Below are 17,629 nucleotides of genomic sequence, written 5' to 3' on the forward strand. Positions count from 1 at the left end.
AAAGGATTTTTATAGTATAGATTTTCATAAAATTTTCTTAATATTTTTAATTAATAATATATATAAAAATGGAATAAGGAACAATAAAACTTTGCTGAATAAATTGAATAATATACATTTCCTTAATATAACAGGTAGTTTTGCATTCAATACTCCTAACATAATTTATTTATCGTAATCAAATATATTTAATATATTTAACTACTGAATCATTAAGTTTAATCATATAGTCTTATAATTTTTCATTCGTTTTTAGGAATTTCACATTTCTTTAAAAACTCGACGTGAATTTCAAAATTTATATTTAAACATAACATGAATGTTAAACATGTGGAACGTAAATTGAACCACGAGATATACAAGAAACGAAGGAACAATACGATATGTTCCCATTGAACTGATGTATGTTCCAAATTCCAAGTTCCAAGTGAATCAAGTGTTATCATCGAAAACTCTAGAGTCGAAATTTTGAGGTTGCTTTCTGAAGGGATTTCGACGTTTTATTTTTTTTTATTGCGTGGAATTATTGTGGCAAAAGTGATAAAAATTGGGGAAAAGTTAAACGCCGTTAAAATCATATAACTGAGTTGTTCTTAATTCAAGATCAAAAATGGTAATCGACTTTTGTTTTGACTATTTTAAGTTATGTCAAACTTTTGATATTTGTTTATTTGAAACTTAAATTTCCTTTTACGTTCATAGTTATAAATATACATATGTTTTAACCAAGTTAAAATTATTACACAGTTTATAGCCAATTTTAGATATCATAATATCTTTATGTTAAAATACATATGTGTATCTATGTCTTTTTACACTGGGACACGAAGAATGTAAATATTTACTCTTTTGAAATATTATAACCAATAAGTATTTAAAAATGAAAAATTATTTAGTACAGTGTATACATTAAAATAACTAAATTGCAATATTTGTTTTTGTCTGTTATAGTCTCACACAATATTGCTTGTACAACCAGGTAATAGACCTGAAACAAGAACATACTCTGATTACGAAAGTGTTAATGAATGTATGGAAGGTAAGGATATTCTATATTGTGGTTGGAACTTAGTAATTTTTTAATTGAATCACAGAATATTTAATCATATATCAAATACATATATATATGATATAAATATAGGAAAATAAGCTTGATTTTTTTAATACAGGTGTATGCAAGATTTATGAAGAACATTTAAAAAGGCGAAATCCAAATACGCCAACAATAACGTACGATATCAGTCAATTATTTGATTTTGTTGATCAACTTACAGATTTATCATGTCTTGTTTATCAAAAATCCACAAACACATACGCCCCATATAATAAGGATTGGATTAAAGAAAAGATATATGTTTTACTACGTCGAGCTGCAGGACATGGGAAATAATTAATAAATAAATGTACATCTATAATTTTGTGTATAATAAAAATGACGTTTAGATAAAGATCTATATTAAAGTTTGTAATAATAAATATATAACGTACAGAAAAACTGTACTATTGTATATTCATATACTATAGAATAATCTCCTTAATATTATTTTTAGGGATAATATGATTTCTTATTTCACATATATATGTGTTTATAATAAAATAGTTATGTGGTCTTTTTAAACTTGTATTATTTTTAAATGAATGTGAATATATGTATTAGTTCAATGAAATATATATTTCTCTTAATATTAAAGAAATTCTATTATTTTATTTATAAAATGAATTTATATTATTTTTTAAGTAGTAATAAATCGTTCGAAAAAATGTTTATTAATTCTTACATAAATACATGAAATTATAAATATTCAACATTTATTATTCATTTAACTTTTACAAAATAGAATAATAGAATATATGTATGTAGGTAATGTGAAAGTATCATTAATAGAATAAATCAAATTTTTTAAAAATTATATTTATATGTATGTTACACAAAAGATGTATTTAATATTATCTAATTCTATTTAAAAATTTATCTAAAAAATCAATAGTTATTTACCTGGTACCAATGAGAGTGAATGATGAGATAACACATTGTATATAAAATAACCAATAATTCTTTTGCATAATACATAAGAGACAATTGGAAAAACTAACATTTTATATGCATATTTTTCATTATGTACGTTTGCAATTTGCGTATGAATAAATCTGTAAAAGAATCTGGTTTGTACAAGATGAAATTATCATTCTGTTATAAAAATTAAGGCAAATGATAGTGCGTATTCGAATTAAGTTCAATATAACATTACATTAAATGTAATAATTAAATATCAAAAATGAAAAATATGCAATTTTTACAAGATATATTATATTGTATTTAATAAATATTAGACTTATATATAAATGTAAATTTTACAAACAAGTTGTACGTATACAGTAATACGTTTCAGTTTATTTTTTACATGATTCATATGCATTAGTAATAAGCACATTGTATCCAATCACTCGTAAATATATGCGCTTATGCATACATCTATATATATATAACTATATATATCTATATACATATAGACTGGTACATAGTAATATAAAAGTACGTATGAATTGTACATATCGCATACTGTTTTACGCATTGCGTTTATACATCAGCTGTCTACCATTAAATGCAGTGGTTTTGACGAAATACGAAATTGGAGTTATATAAGATAACAAAACGTGAATAAGTTTGTTTGTTGAGACCCAAGTCCTAAAAATCAGTTTTGAGATAACGTCCAACTACTATAGAGAACGATTGCCAGTTCGTCAATCAGCTCTCAACGTTGCATTTGCTCGTGAATGAGACACCTTTATATTTTAATCAGCGATACCGTCATAGGAATTATCCTTTATAAATACTAATAAAACAATTTATAATATTTTCTACTGACAGACTGTGGATTTTGTGTTATAATTAAATTTTTATCAATGACAAGTGTTCAGTAGTGTCTAACGTTAATTTTGATAAAGATTGTTGCTCTTTGTACGTGTCAAATGTTACAAAAAAATTGATATGACATAAAATATTGCAAAATTTTTTAATCAGATGATTTAGAAAATATCCTGTGATTATTACATAAGTGACAGGATGTCTGACAAGATTGAAATTGATCCTTTTAGTGAAACACCTCTGGAATCTCAAAATTGCGAAGGTAAAGTTATCAATTATTTAAGATTGTCTTTGCAAATAACTTAAACGTTATTCATTATACAAATTTGGCGAACTATTAAAAGAATCTATTACTTAGTGCATCTGTCGTCAATAAGGAGCAATTCGTATGCTCAGAATATCTATAATACGTATAAGTATCTACATATGTACTCGATACGCGCAGTCGATATAAAGAAGAATTTGAAAATTATGCAAAGTTACTGCAAATTGTAATATCTATAATATCTGATAAAAAAAAACTTTCTATATGTTTATCATATCTAATAAACCTGAAACTCACTTTAATATACTTTAATGAAACCTATAGAAATTTAACAATAATTTATCAATTTTATAAACAATTAATGAAATATATATATATTTGAAATCTTACTCGATGGTGTTCAATTTATATCTTTGTAATACATATAATTTAAACATATATACTTCTCATGTATTACAACTTATTAAATCAAAATATACTAATAATGACTGTGTGTGAATCTCTTATTTTACATTTTTTGTTATTGCATGTTATATAATTTGACATTGTTTGTAAATAATAAATTGAAAGATTAAAAACTATAACATTATATCTTTTTAACCAAAGTTTTTAGTAAGTTTTATATTTTATTAAATAACAAAAATTATATGTACCATGTTAAATTTATTTTATTCTAATTCCAAATTTTTATGTTTAAAGAAATTCCAGAAACTACCAGAGAATTAAATTCAAAGGATAACTCACAAAATATAATAAATGAATTAACATATGCAGAACCTTTAACTGCAGAACAAATACGATGGTTTTATAGAGATGGTGTAGATAAAAGATGGGTAGAATTCTGTGGATATGATAGCTTAAGAATTGAATATGCTTGGCAAAATTATCAAAATTTCCTTAGTAAAAGTAATAATATAACCAACAATCCACCTGCTGTTGAAAAAATTGTAGTTAGAGGAGGAATGTACGATGTGGAACTAGATAAAATGAAATGTGTTTCAATATATTGTACAGGTATATGTTTTATTTAGCTTCAATCTCATATATCATTATTTTTTTAATATAATTTAACAAAATATAAAGTAACTAAAATAATTCAAGCTTATATTTAATTATTTCATATTACATTTCACATTCTAAATAAAATACAAATTTCTTCATTGTATATAATATTTTAATTTAATTTGAGTAATAACGTTCATTTTTTTTTATGAGTATTAATTATTATGTCTACCATAAAAATCAAACAATTTGTTATCTTAAATCTATTATAATTAGTTTCATTTAACCATGATTAATGTAATCAGAGTATAGGGTGAGTGTTATATGTATATTGTATTGTAATTTTTTTTCAATTTCTATGTATATTTCAGATAGAGAAAGTTTTATGCACAAAAATATTTTTATGATTTTTTCACTTTTAAATTAAAAATATTTCATTAAATAATTAAAAAGATAATTCATTAAATTTTTAATTAATTAAATAGCTACACATATATTGTATGTATATGGTTTTGTTTAAATAAGTGTAATCATCAGTTTTAATTTTATTTGAAGGTGAAGAATGGGAAATTATGAGAGGGACTTGGTATTATGATGGTAGTTGGTTACCTTTAGAGGCAGAACAAGCTAAAATTATAGAAGAAGTTCATCTTAATCTTTTTCAAAAGCAAAATTCTGGTCAATCCACTTCAACATATGATACACCTTCTCACTCTTACGAAGGTATGAATTTTGTTTTTAATTATATATTACTTTCTGTAATAGTATATATACAATGTAATATAATAAGGAATTAAATTTTTGTATTTCTAGTATTACACACAGAACATTTTTCTGAATTTCATGTTGACTGGCATAGTATAAATGATGTAGTATTATATAGCGAATATAGGCATAAAAAATTAATGCGTAGTGTTACATCAAAATTAGGTTTTGCAAAAAGTAAGTATTTTAAAAATATATAATTATTATTAAAAATTTATGCATTACTTATAATAGTTTTTATAGCAACAGGTTATCAACTAAGAAGAGGATATAAAATCGCAGCTGTAAAGGAAGATAAACCTCATGATATTGATCATATAATTTTTGTAGTTCATGGAATTGGTCAAAAAGGAGATACTGGAAAAATTATTCGTAATACAACATTGTATGTAGAAAATATAATTAATGATTATAATATACTATATGCAATTGATATCATATAAAAGTTTTAAGAAATTAATCTATTGTATTTAATATTTAACTAGGTTTAGAGACTGTGTAGATTGGTTGAAACAAAAATATTTTCCTAACTCTAACTATAGAATAGAATTTTTCCCTGTGGAATGGCGTTCATCGTTAAAGCTTGATGGAGGTAAAAAACTGATGTACAATTTCTCTAATTAATATTTAGATTTTTACATTTTTTTAATAGCATCTTGTATTTAATGAAAATTATTTTAGGTATAGTAGAGGCTATCACCCCCTTTAGTGTGGTAAGCATACGGCACTTATTAAATACATCAGCAATGGATATTCTCTACTACACAAGTCCTCTTTATGGAGGGGAAGTAAGAGCTGGATTACAAAAAGAATTAAATAGATTATACTTTATGTTTACTAGTCGTCATCCTGGTTGGAAAGGGAAAGTTTCAATTTTAGCACATTCTTTAGGATGTGTAATTGTTTATGACATTGTCACAGGCTGGATGGCTCCAGATACAAGACCTCCATCTCCAGAAACGCAAGAAGTTTTAAAACAACGATTACAATTCCCCGTAGGTGTTATTACTAATTGTATATTATTTATACAATATAAGATATTTATATACAGTAAGAATAATTCAATATAGTGTAATATTAAATAATTTTAATTTAAATATTTTCATAATTCCAGATTGAAAATTTATTTTGTTTGGGTTCCCCATTATCAGTATTTCTTGTATTACGTACACCCTCTCCATCCAACAAAACAGATGTGATGCCTCAAGGTTTATGCAAAAGATTTTACAATATATTTCACTGGTCTGATCCTGTAGCTTATAGAATGGAGCCACTTTTAGAAAGGGGATATAGCAAAATTGAACCTGTTCTAATTCCGCCATATGGAGGAGTTGATGGTCAACAAACAGAGCAGTCACCACCAACAATGAGTAACGCTGACCAAAATTGTTCTCTTATAGGTATATCAGATAGTTTCTATTTATTTTCAAATTATTCTATTTATTTTCAATTTAAAATATTTAATAGCAGATAATGATGAAAAAGAAGAAAATTCAGTAGATATGTCTAATCGTGCACCAGACAAAGGTTGGAGTCTTTGGGGCTTAGTCCGTGCTGGTTGGAATGTTAAAAAAGATGTTTCTGCACCTATCCAACCAGGTCAAGGTAAAAATATTACAGTAATTTTTAATTAATCTAATAATGATAAAAGTTATTCAATAAAAGGTATATAATTCAATATCTTTTTACTCTTTTTGTTAGAATTAACAGAACGATTGGATTATGTACTTCGAGCAAGTTTAGGGAGGAATTATTTTTACACATTAGCAGCACATACAACATATTGGAGTAACTACGATGTAGCTTATTTTGTGCTAACAAGACTTTTTCCAACATTAGAAACATGATGTTGGTTTGTATGTGTAGAATGAAATCAGTCAGATTCTGTTAAAATTTACTAGTCCATTGTAGGCCTTTAAAACTTAAGATTGGGAGTAGGCCTACCACCAAAACAATCTGTGATAATGAAAAAAACGATACAATAATATTATAGATTCTATGTAATCGTTTTATATCGTTCGCATAATTTAAGGTTAATGTGGTCGAGTTTCACAATTAAAAAATTGAAACGAGATTTTACGTATTCTATAAGGTACCTCATTTACATGCAGTATATTAACGTAGTTAATTGAACGATTGTTTAAATAATTTCATCTAATTAGTAAATTCTTCATCATTAAAAAGATATATTTTATAATCTATGTTGAATATGCAAATATAGTTTATGTAAAATATTTATTTAAATTACTATAACATATTATTGAATAGTATATCTTTCAAAAATTTGTATTATACAGGTTAACTGAAAAATTATTAGTTATATTTATTTTTTAGGTAGAGAAGTTATATTTTAGATCTTAAAATAGCATTAAAATTGTACTTTAAGCAACGCTAAAACGTCATAATTAACTATCATAATAATCTAAGATCATAAATCTATATTATAAGAGTTTGAAAAATCCTTTTGCATTCAATAATATAACATTTTTTTTATATATCTTCACAAACTAATATCAATACGAAATTGTAATTCTACTTTCTGTTACATGTGTACATAGTTTTGTATATTTTATATTGTTTATTAATATGTTACGTATTATATATTATTTACATGTTAGGTAAAGAAAGACAGAAATGTATTTAATCAAATTTTAATTAGTTATTTTGACTTATTTAAAATTATTGATTGAGACCAATATGCGTTAAATATTTTATTTCTTTGTTATAGTAATCTTTTATTTTGCTATAAAAAATGAAACTCGTCCTATGTACTGAAAGTTTACTTAAAATAAGACAAAAAATATTTGATTAATTGTATCAACCAAGGTCGATCCATGAAACAAATAAATGATATCAATATGTTATCTTCGTTGCTTGGAATAAAAAAGGATAATAATTTATTATTATCTTTCAATACTTATTAGATGATCGAATTTCCCGTTAAAATAACAAAATTTTTCGTAATACCTTAGAAAGACTATACTTTGTTAATGCTATTTCCATTGTATAGTCTTTTTTCTATTTCATTACATGTATTAGATTCATTTATCAAAATTTTATAGATAATTTGATATTAAATATTAATTCTATTTATATTATATCATTTATGCTATAAGTAGAAAAATATCTTTATTACAAATTCTTTATGTAAAAAATTACATATATTTGAAATATGAAACATTAGTGACAGGTGTTGATATATATATTTCTTTTATCATATATTAAAAATTTAAACCATATGTGAACAAAGAACAAAATTTATTTTATCAATATATTTAAATTTTGTTGACATATTTTTCTGATATTATAATCATATAATATTATTGTAATCATAAGTAATATTTACGTATTATGTAAATGTGTTCATATTGTAATATTATATACTTATCAGTTTTTAGAAAATTTAATAATGGTGCACTTTTTAATGACTATTATGTAACAATAAATTTTTAAGGAGCTTTGTCTATAATACACAATTTGGTAGCATGACAATAATATTAACTATTCCAAAGATAAATATCATATCAAATTTTAAAAATTAGAGTACATAATAGGCATGTAGGAAAAAGCCTCCAAATCATAGTGCAAATGTTAAATGAAATAAATAAATTAAAATTATAATATCAGTAATAAAACATATACAGTCTTTTATTGGAAACATTTAAAATTTAACATTTTAATAAAATATTTAATAGTATGATACATACACACACCGACACATACATATGTACATGTGTATATACGATATATATATACATATATATGCGATGCCAAAGTTGCTAGGTATAATTAAATTTTATTTAATTTTAAATATTTATCCATTAAAAATATATATAAATATATAAATACATTTATATGTTAATAAACATATTTTTTCTTAGAATGAAGAAGAGGATTTCATTTATTCCTACATATCTAAATATATGGTATAGTTATGTTATAAAAATAAGAGTATATATGATTCCTTTGTTCTATATCAATTTTTATATTATCAATGTGGATGTTATAATACATAACTGATATATTACAATTTTACAATTACTTTTGTACGATTTTTCTTAAGTTTATTCAGTTTACATTTTAAGTGATAAAAAAATTAATAATTTGGTGAAACATAGATAACAAAATATCTCATTAATGTTGCAAAATTACATTTAATTATTTCATTACTTATTGTTATCTTATTGTAAAGAAAGCCCTATATTTTTATGAAATAATGTTGAAAAAATATTAGGAGGAATAATATAAAAGTTTTGACGTCATTTATTTAAATAAATTCAAATTACATACATAATTATAGTTATTCCTTATCTTTTTTCTGTAATTTCATATCCTAACTATAAATATATAAAAAACATGCAAATTAGTATTAAAAGTATGTTTGCCTTTTAATATGATAATGTAATGATTATAATTTGTAATCGTTATTAAATTTCATTTCTTTTATGGAATACAAAATTACTTTATATTAAATATTCAAATATGTACGTACGTATAAATATACATATGTATGTATAGCTATTAAATTATGGACATTTACAATTCCGCGTTTTGTATACTTTTATACATTTTATTTTTCCATAAATGCATAAATATTTGCAATATAGTAATTACTTTTATATATAGCAATATAGTAATTAATATTATCTGTATATACAATATTATCTATTTATATTAAATTTATTGAAATACATATATCTATTTATTATATAAGGAGGAACATGTATTTAATAATAAAAAGGAAGTGTCTACTGCATGTACGGATACATATTATATAAATATTGTAATTTACGATATAATGGAATTTCTTTCTTTCCTCTTAATTTTAAAATTACTCGATTAAAAAGTTGAAGTTATAGTTATGTTTCATGAAATTTATGTTCGTGAAATATGATGAATTGATTTAGAATCACGTGAATGTATGTAAATAGCAGAAGCATTGTATGTATATACATGTATATACATGCATGCGTGTATAGCAAATCGTATTGTAGTTGTTCATACTCTATAATTTGAGTTTTAAATCATTTTGTACTTTGAACTTAAAAAGAACATTATATATCGTTAACAAACGGTTGAGTAATAAAGTCGGATTTTTAATGGAAATTGAATTAAGTATTCGTTTGCCGAAGAAACTCTTAATTGCCGGCATACAAGGTGGTTTCTGTGATGCGTGATCAACATTTTATAGAAAAAAGGAAAAAACGTTTTATATGCGTAACTTGAAAGAACATATGTTTCTCTTTTATTGAGATAATAAAATGTTTGTTTTATGGACATGGTTATTGTGTATTAATGAATGATAGTCGTGGATAATTTACATAATTTTGAGTATAATTTATAGTAAGAAACCCAGAGAAATAACGGTATTTTACTATGTTTATGCTACTTACTAAAAAATAGTAATATAGAATTAGATTTTTTAACATATTAATATATACTATATTTACAGCATAATGCATAATAATTTAATTGCTGCTGCCATCGGTGTAACCGTTGGTGTTATAAGTGCAGCTAGTATTTTTATTTACCGTAAAATTTTGGCAAATCAACAATATAGCACAACAATTTCTGACTTAGATGCAGCCAATAAAAGAATTGATGAATTACAAACAGAATTAGAAGCTTTAAGGTAATAATATTATTTTGATATGAAATATTTACATAAATATTTCTTAAATTTATGTATTATCCTATAAAATTTATAACTATTTTGGCATATATTATTATTTTGTTTCATTTAAGGTTACAACTGAAACAACAGAAAAAGAAAAGAAAAATTTCACGAAAATTTAACTCTAACGATAGTACCTATACTTTAGATAATGACACAGATATTGATGTTTTTTCAACAACAACTGATATTGGAGATGATGAGTTCTATGATTGTTCCGATGGTGAAAGTATTGTTAGCGATAGTGACTTAAGGTTGGTAAAGTAATATAAATATATGTTAAACTTATATAAATAACACGTACGAGGATTTATAATTTATTCTAGTAAAAATGTGAATCCACTTCCTGAAGAAACATCTTAAGAATATTCAAATTATACTATTTAATTCGTGATTTAAGCATGTGATTACTTGTACTAATTTGGAAAATTAGAATTTGATCATTTTGGCGAGTAAAGTTATTTTAAAAGTGTAAAAGGAAGAGATTATATGTTCAGTAATATAGGATCTCAGACGAATTGAACCAGCTGGATATAATACTTAAGGAGATTGATGAACAACTAAATGATCAATTTGATGTCAAGACTTACTATATATTGCAAACATTAGTGAGATCCCACCCAGACAATGTAGAAGTAGTATGGAGATTCACAAGAGCTAGCTACCATTATGCAGAAGCACAAATTGATAAGAATATTAGAAAGTTAATCATTCTTGAAGGTAAGTACAATATATTTGTTTATTTTTGCATAATGTAATAAAAACAAATAATATTTTTAATAGGTATTCAACAGTGTGAGAGAATTATTGAAAATCGAAAAGCAGATCTGTATAAGTGGTATGCTATCCTTATAGGACTACATGGAGACTATTTATCAGTGCCAGACAAAATAAAGAATGGCATTGTTTTTAAGAAATATGTAGAACTGGCTTTAGAAATGCAACCAGATGACTTTGAATTACATTATCTTCTAGGAAGATTTAAATATGAAATTGCTAATTTAAGTTGGATCGAGAAAAAGGTTTAACTTTTAATTTAATTTACTAAAAAATTTTAATATATACAAAATATTATTTTTATATAATATTACAATTTAATACTAAAAAGCTTAAATTTTCTTGTACTCTTTACAGGTAGCAACATTATTTGAAATTCCAAATGTTTCTATTGAAGAAACACTCATTTGTTTTGAAACTGCAGCAAGGCTTGGAAGTACAAATCCATACACTCAGTTATACATTAGTAAATGTTATATTGCTTTAAAGAAATATACATGTGCAATTGATTCGTTAAAAGAAATTTTAGGAAAACCAATTGTATCAGCTGATGATGAAAAAGTACATACAGAAGCGAGTAAACTTCTCGACAAGTACTCAGGATATAGTTCATAGTGAAAAATAATGTATTTGTACATCACACCTATCAATAGTTATACTATTTCCGTATACATATATAGATAAAAACAACTATATTACAGTTTAATCTAAACGTTAACATCAGACAATTTATAATCAATTATTACATGAAACATAGGTACTAAACAATTTTCAAAATATTTTATCTATTGCAGTATGTATTGTAAATCTGTTAATTTAAATTTTATGAAAGAATGCAATTTGTAAAGATCTGCATAAAAAATGTACATCACTAGTGCAAGGTTTTGTAAATTAGAAATATGTACTTTAGTTGTACAATTTAGCAAATAATATTTTATATATATAGAAAACGGTATATACATTGAAGCGCCTGGATTTAGTTATTTTCTTAAAAGAATTTATAGAATTTATTATTAGTGATATTCACTGTATACATCTTCTAAGTAAAATTTATAATATAAAAAGTCATACAAACATTTTTGTATAATTAAATTTTATAAACCTTATAAAAAGTGTAAATTTCAAGTGATTTGTCCCCTAAATATTTATAAATCCAGTTACTTTTGGCATTACAATTAAAATAAACTTTCATTATTATCTATAATATTTTATTTGTATAATTTGCAACAATTTTTATATTAATAATTGATAACTTTTCCACCTTAGTAAAAATATATTATACTAGCTTAGTTATATTTTTTTTGTTCATTTTAATTTATGTAATTATATATTTTTGTATTAGTAAAACAAACTTAAATAGAAAGTTAAGATTATCAACATAATCATAAAACAAAAAAGTAAAAACAAATGACAAAGATCTATTCTACTGCATATACACACATATATCTTTTTGTTATAATATTTATTCTTATAACATTTATAAAGAAACTGTGGAAACAAATCAAAATTTTAAAAACAATTATGAACTTTCCCCTTGTTTTAACAGATCAATAATGGTCCAACACAGCATCCCAGAACTTAGTAGATATTGGGTGGAGAATGGGGTGAAAGGGGTGAAGTAGAGGAAGCCCCTCTAGTAAGATAGAAGAGAAGCCAAAGAAAACATTTCAGAACATTTCAGTTAACATTAAATGCTTGAAAAAAGTAGTTCATTTAAAACATACACATGACAAGGTAAGTTCTACTATTCAAAATATTATATATGCAAATTTGTAAACATTTAATTTAATTTATATTAGACTTACACTTCTGCTGTTCCTACTTCTTTAATATTAAATATTATTTAAAAATAAAAATTTTCTATTTTTTTTATAAACTAAAAATATTTCGTTATAAACAAAAGTTTCTATCTTTTGCCTTATAATTCTTTTATATGATATATGATTTAATTATAAGTAAATGTTCTAAGGTATGTATTTCTAGTACATATATTTTATAATAATAGATAAGTTTTTAAGCTTTATACATATAATTGTTATAAATAAATATATTATTACATATTTCTTTAAATATTCAAGACACAATTTGAGATGCGTGGACTTTTACGTGGTACTTTATATTGTGCACTATGGTACAGCAGCATAGTGGCTGGTTTTCTATTTATTGCTTGCCCTATGTTACCACTGTTATTTTTTAGTCCTCCAAAGTTTCGAAAATGTGGCGATCTATTACTTGCTTGTTGGGAACTTTATTCCACAGTAAGCAAAATAAATGTCTTCTTTTTCTTTCTTTTTTTTTTGTTTCAGAGTCAAAATTTCCTTACATGTGAGCTATGTAATTGTATCATGAATAAGCTAATAATTTCAATATATTCTAGGCTCTTTTGAAAGTATTTGGTGTAAAAATTTTGGTATCAGGAGACCATATATCTCCAAATGAATCTGCTGTTCTTGTAATGAATCATAGAACACGGGTGGATTGGAATTTTTTGTGGGCTGCAATGTATCAAGCATGTTTACCTAATGTAGCAACTCATAGATTAAAATTTGTTTTAAAGGATCCTATACGACATATTCCAGGACCAGGTAATACGATAAGTGATCATAATCCCACATACTCCAAAAATATTCATAACATACCTTTCATAATACCATAACTACCACATCATTTTTATACAATGATCATTAAAAACTTAATTGTTATTCCATTTGTTTTTCTTAAATAACATAACAAAATAATGTCGTTATATAACAGGATGGATAATGCAAATGTATGGTTTCCTTTATATAACTCGTCGCTGGGAAGAAGATCAAAACCGATTGTCACGTACCTTGGATTATTTAGTGGCTCTTGATAGGCGCTCTCAATTGCTTATATTTCCCGAGGGTACTGATCTAACAAAAAACAGCAAAGAGAAATCTGACAAATATGCCATGCAACATGTTCTGCCACAATATTCTTTTACTCTTCATCCAAAGACAACAGGATTCAGTTATTTAGTTCGACATCTTCAACAAGCAAGTTATCTCAATGCTGTTTATGATTTAACGATTGCATATCCTGATTATATTCCACAATCTGAATTAGATTTGATCAAAGGAAAATTACCAAATGAAGTACATTTTCATATTAAGCGAATACCATCATCGGATGTGCCAACAGATGATTTAACATTAAGGCGATGGTTAGAAGAAAAGTGGTTTAACAAAGAAGAAATATTAAAACAATTTTATGAAAAGAAAACTTTTCCTGCTGAAATTTGGCCGTTAACAAAATTACGTCCTTTACATATTGCCTTTAGTTTCTGGAGCATTCTAACAGGTAATATTTTATTCTACTTATTTTCACTAATTTTTGATAATATTTCTATTAAAAATATCGTATCTTTTTTTTAAATTTCAGGATGTATGATAGTTTTACTTATTATTTCACCAGTATTCCAATTATGGACACTGGTACATTCAGTTTTTTTTATTGCTCTATCATTTTTTACTACTGGTTTTAATCAACTTGAAATGGGATGGTATTGGCGTTGGAGAACACACTTCCTTACAAAAAAATATGATCAATAAAATTTTAAACTATTTAATGCAAATAGATTTCAGTATTAAATTCCAATGTTAAATTAAATTATTTCTAAAACTTTATTATAAATATTTTAGACATTCATAAATAATCTATATATGAGTTTGGAGTAAATTAAAGTTGATTTAATTTTCAAAAATCGATGAAAGATATTAATTTTAACAAGTTTATATATTAGAAATTTTAAGTGGTATAATGACAATTCAAAGCAGAGCATAGAATATGTGGGAACACTTATCTTATAGATAATATATAAATTTAATATGAACTAATTTAGAAAAGTTGTTTTAGAACAAACACAATTTAATATATTTGACTGAAATATATAATAATAATGCTAGTCTAATATCATAAATTAAAGGTATTACTATAGTGTACTAGATAAAAAAAATGATGGAACTATAAAATTATAATACTTTAATGTTGTGGGAAAATTAGCCCTCCATAGATTACTGAGTTATAAAAAAGAATTTATATTTTACATTTTTTAGTTCTAATTATAGAAAATAAAGATTGTATATATCATATATACACCATAATATTTAATTTATTCTTTTATACCATGTGCTATGGTTTAAAAATTACTGTTTTTCATAATTTTGTTTATATCTTGATACAGTTTGTAAACTATGGAGAGTTGATACTAATATCGACAAGTTTTAAAAAAAATATATTTTGCTAACTTAAATGTTTAGGATGTAGTATCCTTTTCTCATATTCAGTGTTAATATTTATAAAAAATGGTTTCGATTTATATATATGACAATATTTTATTTTTGTTTCTAAAACCTGAGAAAAGAAGTATTTAATATTAAAGTACAATCATAGAAAAATTAACAAATTTTCAAATACCTTTTTTATCCAACACTCAACCAACCATACAATTAGGTTAACAATGTTTAATATCAAAATGTATAATAATGGTACAAAACTCTAATTATTTATGTCATATATAAATATTTCAGACATTTTAAAAATTGTACATTACAAACAATTAAAATATTACATTTACACAAATTACCAGATCAATTTTCAGAAAACTTTCTGTGTTACTTAGGAACGTACTTTATACAAAATTTATGCATGAAATGTGTATAAAAATATTCAGTTTATTACATGTTATTGCTAGAGATTATAATATTAATTTAACACATATAGTTTGATATTACAAAAAGAGTTCTAAATTAAATATAATTCACTGAGCGCACGCATGCTACGATTTTTATACTTTAAAAATCATAGATATTGTACAAATTTCTTAAAATGTGTTGCAAATGCGTGTTATAATGATACTTTTATTGAGTATAATTTGAATACTGTAACAAATTTTTAAAAAAGAATCTCGATTTTGCTTTTTATCAATAATTTATATTATAACTATTGAAAAACAATATAAAATGAAATGATAATTAATTTCGAATGATAGATATGTAGTTTAGCAATAATTAATGAATTTTATGATCATAAATTTTAACAGCATTAAGCATTATAATTTTTCGAAGATGTTTAATCTATCTATAATATAATGATATAATAATACAAGCAGTATTATATGTATGTATTTAAATAATGACAGATATTTATATATATTTTTTAATTTGCATGATGCTATAATATTTGGTTTGAATATTTTTTAGGAATCATAATTAAAGTCAATCTAGCTAACGATGGACACAGTGCCTCATTATCTCATATTTCAAAGTACAAATGTACATACATATATGGTATAAAATAAAATTACTTTCGTGAAACATTTCAAAATCCTGCGAAATTTAAAATTCAATCAAAGTAAAGTATGAGATACTTATGCACTTAAAATTTCTTAAAGTGTCATTTCAATGTATTTAAATGGTATGAAATATAATCTTTTATTTTTCGTATTGACTGAATTATACAAACAATCTTACAAGTTTCAATTCTTTTGTAATGGAACTTAGTATTAAAACTAAAAATATTATGTAATATATGAATGAAATGCATAGAATATAATTTTTAAGTATTTGGTTTCGTAATAGTAGCTGATCCTCTATTTTTCTATAGCTATAGAAATGTTATAAGTAAAAGTGAATTCATGTGCCAAAAACATATGTGTATTAGTGTACTTTTATGAACAGTATTCAAACAAGAAGGTTGTATAAGAATTTTAAAGACTTCTCTATTTAAATTATCTGCTTTTTCTAAAACTTTCATTATTATTGGTATTAAAATTTTACTTACCTCAGTTAAGACAAGAGGCAAATAGATTAATATTAATTGCTTACGAATTTAAAATAATTTATTAATAAAATATCATTTTTTATTTGGCTTGAATAATAATATACACTTTAATCTTTTCATTTTCAATATACTTCATACTATTTTTAAATCATAAATACATTTAAATATTTTTGTTATTTAAACATTAGGATATATATTTGTTACATGTAATGTGTGTGTCATCACACAAAAATAGACAAAAAGGAAAATAATATAAATTGTAATTATATAATCATATAATTTATAATATATAATTACAGTTTATATTATTATATAATTATATATATATATATATATTATAATTATAAAAAAATCAAAATAATATATTTGTTCCAATGTGTATGTATTTCATGATGCGAGAAATATACATATATATGATGAAACTTTATTATTATGTAAATGTAAGTATGTATGAAACTTTAGTATAGTATTGTGAAAA

The 17,629-nt window shown here is 23.9% G+C and overlaps 4 protein-coding genes across 7 annotated transcripts; all 4 read left to right on the plus strand.

Moving 5' to 3' along the window:
- The first annotated feature begins 378 nt into the window (after positions 1–378).
- On the plus strand, positions 379–1,615 carry LOC117234308 (enhancer of rudimentary homolog). Of its 2 annotated transcripts, none has more exons than XM_033495392.1 (3): positions 379–613; positions 952–1,039; positions 1,170–1,615. In XM_033495392.1, exons 1-3 carry the CDS (start codon positions 611–613, stop codon positions 1,388–1,390), a joined length of 312 nt encoding a protein of 103 aa, XP_033351283.1. In that variant the 5' UTR covers positions 379–610; the 3' UTR covers positions 1,391–1,615. The 2 variants fall into 2 exon arrangements, with proteins under 2 accessions (XP_033351283.1, XP_033351282.1); XM_033495391.1 differs by lacking the exon at positions 379–613 and adding an exon at positions 716–833.
- An 879-nt stretch (positions 1,616–2,494) lies between these two features.
- On the plus strand, positions 2,495–7,799 carry LOC117234301 (phospholipase DDHD1-like). Of its 3 annotated transcripts, XM_033495381.1 has the most exons (11): positions 2,496–3,128; positions 3,225–3,357; positions 3,831–4,145; positions 4,689–4,856; positions 4,947–5,075; positions 5,142–5,283; positions 5,384–5,490; positions 5,580–5,893; positions 6,013–6,298; positions 6,366–6,503; positions 6,600–7,799. In XM_033495381.1, the coding sequence occupies exons 3-11, from the start codon at positions 4,094–4,096 to the stop codon at positions 6,743–6,745; spliced, it is 1,482 nt and encodes a 493-aa protein (XP_033351272.1). In that variant the 5' UTR covers positions 2,496–3,128; positions 3,225–3,357; positions 3,831–4,093; the 3' UTR covers positions 6,746–7,799. The 3 variants fall into 3 exon arrangements, with proteins under 3 accessions (XP_033351270.1, XP_033351272.1, XP_033351271.1); XM_033495379.1 differs by lacking the exon at positions 3,225–3,357 and having other exon boundaries at positions 2,495–3,128; XM_033495380.1 differs by lacking the exon at positions 3,225–3,357 and having other exon boundaries at positions 6,369–6,503.
- A 2,059-nt stretch (positions 7,800–9,858) lies between these two features.
- Positions 9,859–12,425, plus strand: LOC117234307 (regulator of microtubule dynamics protein 1-like). The gene is made up of 6 exons (XM_033495390.1): positions 9,859–10,264; positions 10,351–10,530; positions 10,644–10,826; positions 11,078–11,292; positions 11,356–11,594; positions 11,707–12,425. Exons 2-6 carry the CDS (start codon positions 10,355–10,357, stop codon positions 11,962–11,964), a joined length of 1,071 nt encoding a protein of 356 aa, XP_033351281.1. The 5' UTR covers positions 9,859–10,264; positions 10,351–10,354; the 3' UTR covers positions 11,965–12,425.
- A 463-nt stretch (positions 12,426–12,888) lies between these two features.
- LOC117234306 (lysocardiolipin acyltransferase 1-like) lies at positions 12,889–15,203 on the plus strand. Its single transcript, XM_033495389.1, has 6 exons — positions 12,889–13,083; positions 13,428–13,607; positions 13,727–13,934; positions 14,104–14,670; positions 14,752–14,994; positions 15,058–15,203. Exons 2-5 carry the CDS (start codon positions 13,440–13,442, stop codon positions 14,919–14,921), a joined length of 1,113 nt encoding a protein of 370 aa, XP_033351280.1. The 5' UTR covers positions 12,889–13,083; positions 13,428–13,439; the 3' UTR covers positions 14,922–14,994; positions 15,058–15,203.
- The last annotated feature ends 2,426 nt before the right edge of the window (positions 15,204–17,629 follow it).

Source organism: Bombus vosnesenskii, unplaced genomic scaffold (genome assembly GCF_011952255.1).
Source record: "Bombus vosnesenskii isolate JDL3184/JDL3185 unplaced genomic scaffold, Bvos_JDL3184-5_v1.1 scf7180000013304, whole genome shotgun sequence".
In the NCBI taxonomy this organism is placed as follows: Eukaryota; Metazoa; Arthropoda; class Insecta; order Hymenoptera; family Apidae; genus Bombus; species Bombus vosnesenskii.

What these genes read in the sequence shown, in the direction of transcription:
- LOC117234308 (XM_033495391.1), top strand. Translation starts at nt 795, where the DNA reads ATGTGTATCTATGTCTTTTTACACTGGGACACGAAGAAT. An exon ending in TACACTGGGACACGAAGAAT is followed by an intron (nt 834 to 951) that starts GTAAATATTTAC and finishes TGTCTGTTATAG; the next exon opens with TCTCACACAATATTGCTTGT. An exon ending in TGTTAATGAATGTATGGAAG is followed by an intron (nt 1,040 to 1,169) that starts GTAAGGATATTC and finishes TTTTTAATACAG; the next exon opens with GTGTATGCAAGATTTATGAA.
- LOC117234301 (XM_033495379.1), top strand. Translation starts at nt 3,065, where the DNA reads ATGTCTGACAAGATTGAAATTGATCCTTTTAGTGAAACACCTCTGGAA. An exon ending in GGAATCTCAAAATTGCGAAG is followed by an intron (nt 3,129 to 3,830) that starts GTAAAGTTATCA and finishes TTATGTTTAAAG; the next exon opens with AAATTCCAGAAACTACCAGA. An exon ending in ATTATTCGTAATACAACATT is followed by an intron (nt 5,284 to 5,383) that starts GTATGTAGAAAA and finishes ATATTTAACTAG; the next exon opens with GTTTAGAGACTGTGTAGATT.
- LOC117234307 (XM_033495390.1), top strand. Translation starts at nt 10,355, where the DNA reads ATGCATAATAATTTAATTGCTGCTGCCATCGGTGTAACCGTTGGTGTT. An exon ending in GTTAGCGATAGTGACTTAAG is followed by an intron (nt 10,827 to 11,077) that starts GTTGGTAAAGTA and finishes TCAGTAATATAG; the next exon opens with GATCTCAGACGAATTGAACC. An exon ending in TAAGTTGGATCGAGAAAAAG is followed by an intron (nt 11,595 to 11,706) that starts GTTTAACTTTTA and finishes TACTCTTTACAG; the next exon opens with GTAGCAACATTATTTGAAAT.
- LOC117234306 (XM_033495389.1), top strand. Translation starts at nt 13,440, where the DNA reads ATGCGTGGACTTTTACGTGGTACTTTATATTGTGCACTATGGTACAGC. An exon ending in GTTGGGAACTTTATTCCACA is followed by an intron (nt 13,608 to 13,726) that starts GTAAGCAAAATA and finishes AATATATTCTAG; the next exon opens with GCTCTTTTGAAAGTATTTGG. An exon ending in TTTCTGGAGCATTCTAACAG is followed by an intron (nt 14,671 to 14,751) that starts GTAATATTTTAT and finishes TTTAAATTTCAG; the next exon opens with GATGTATGATAGTTTTACTT.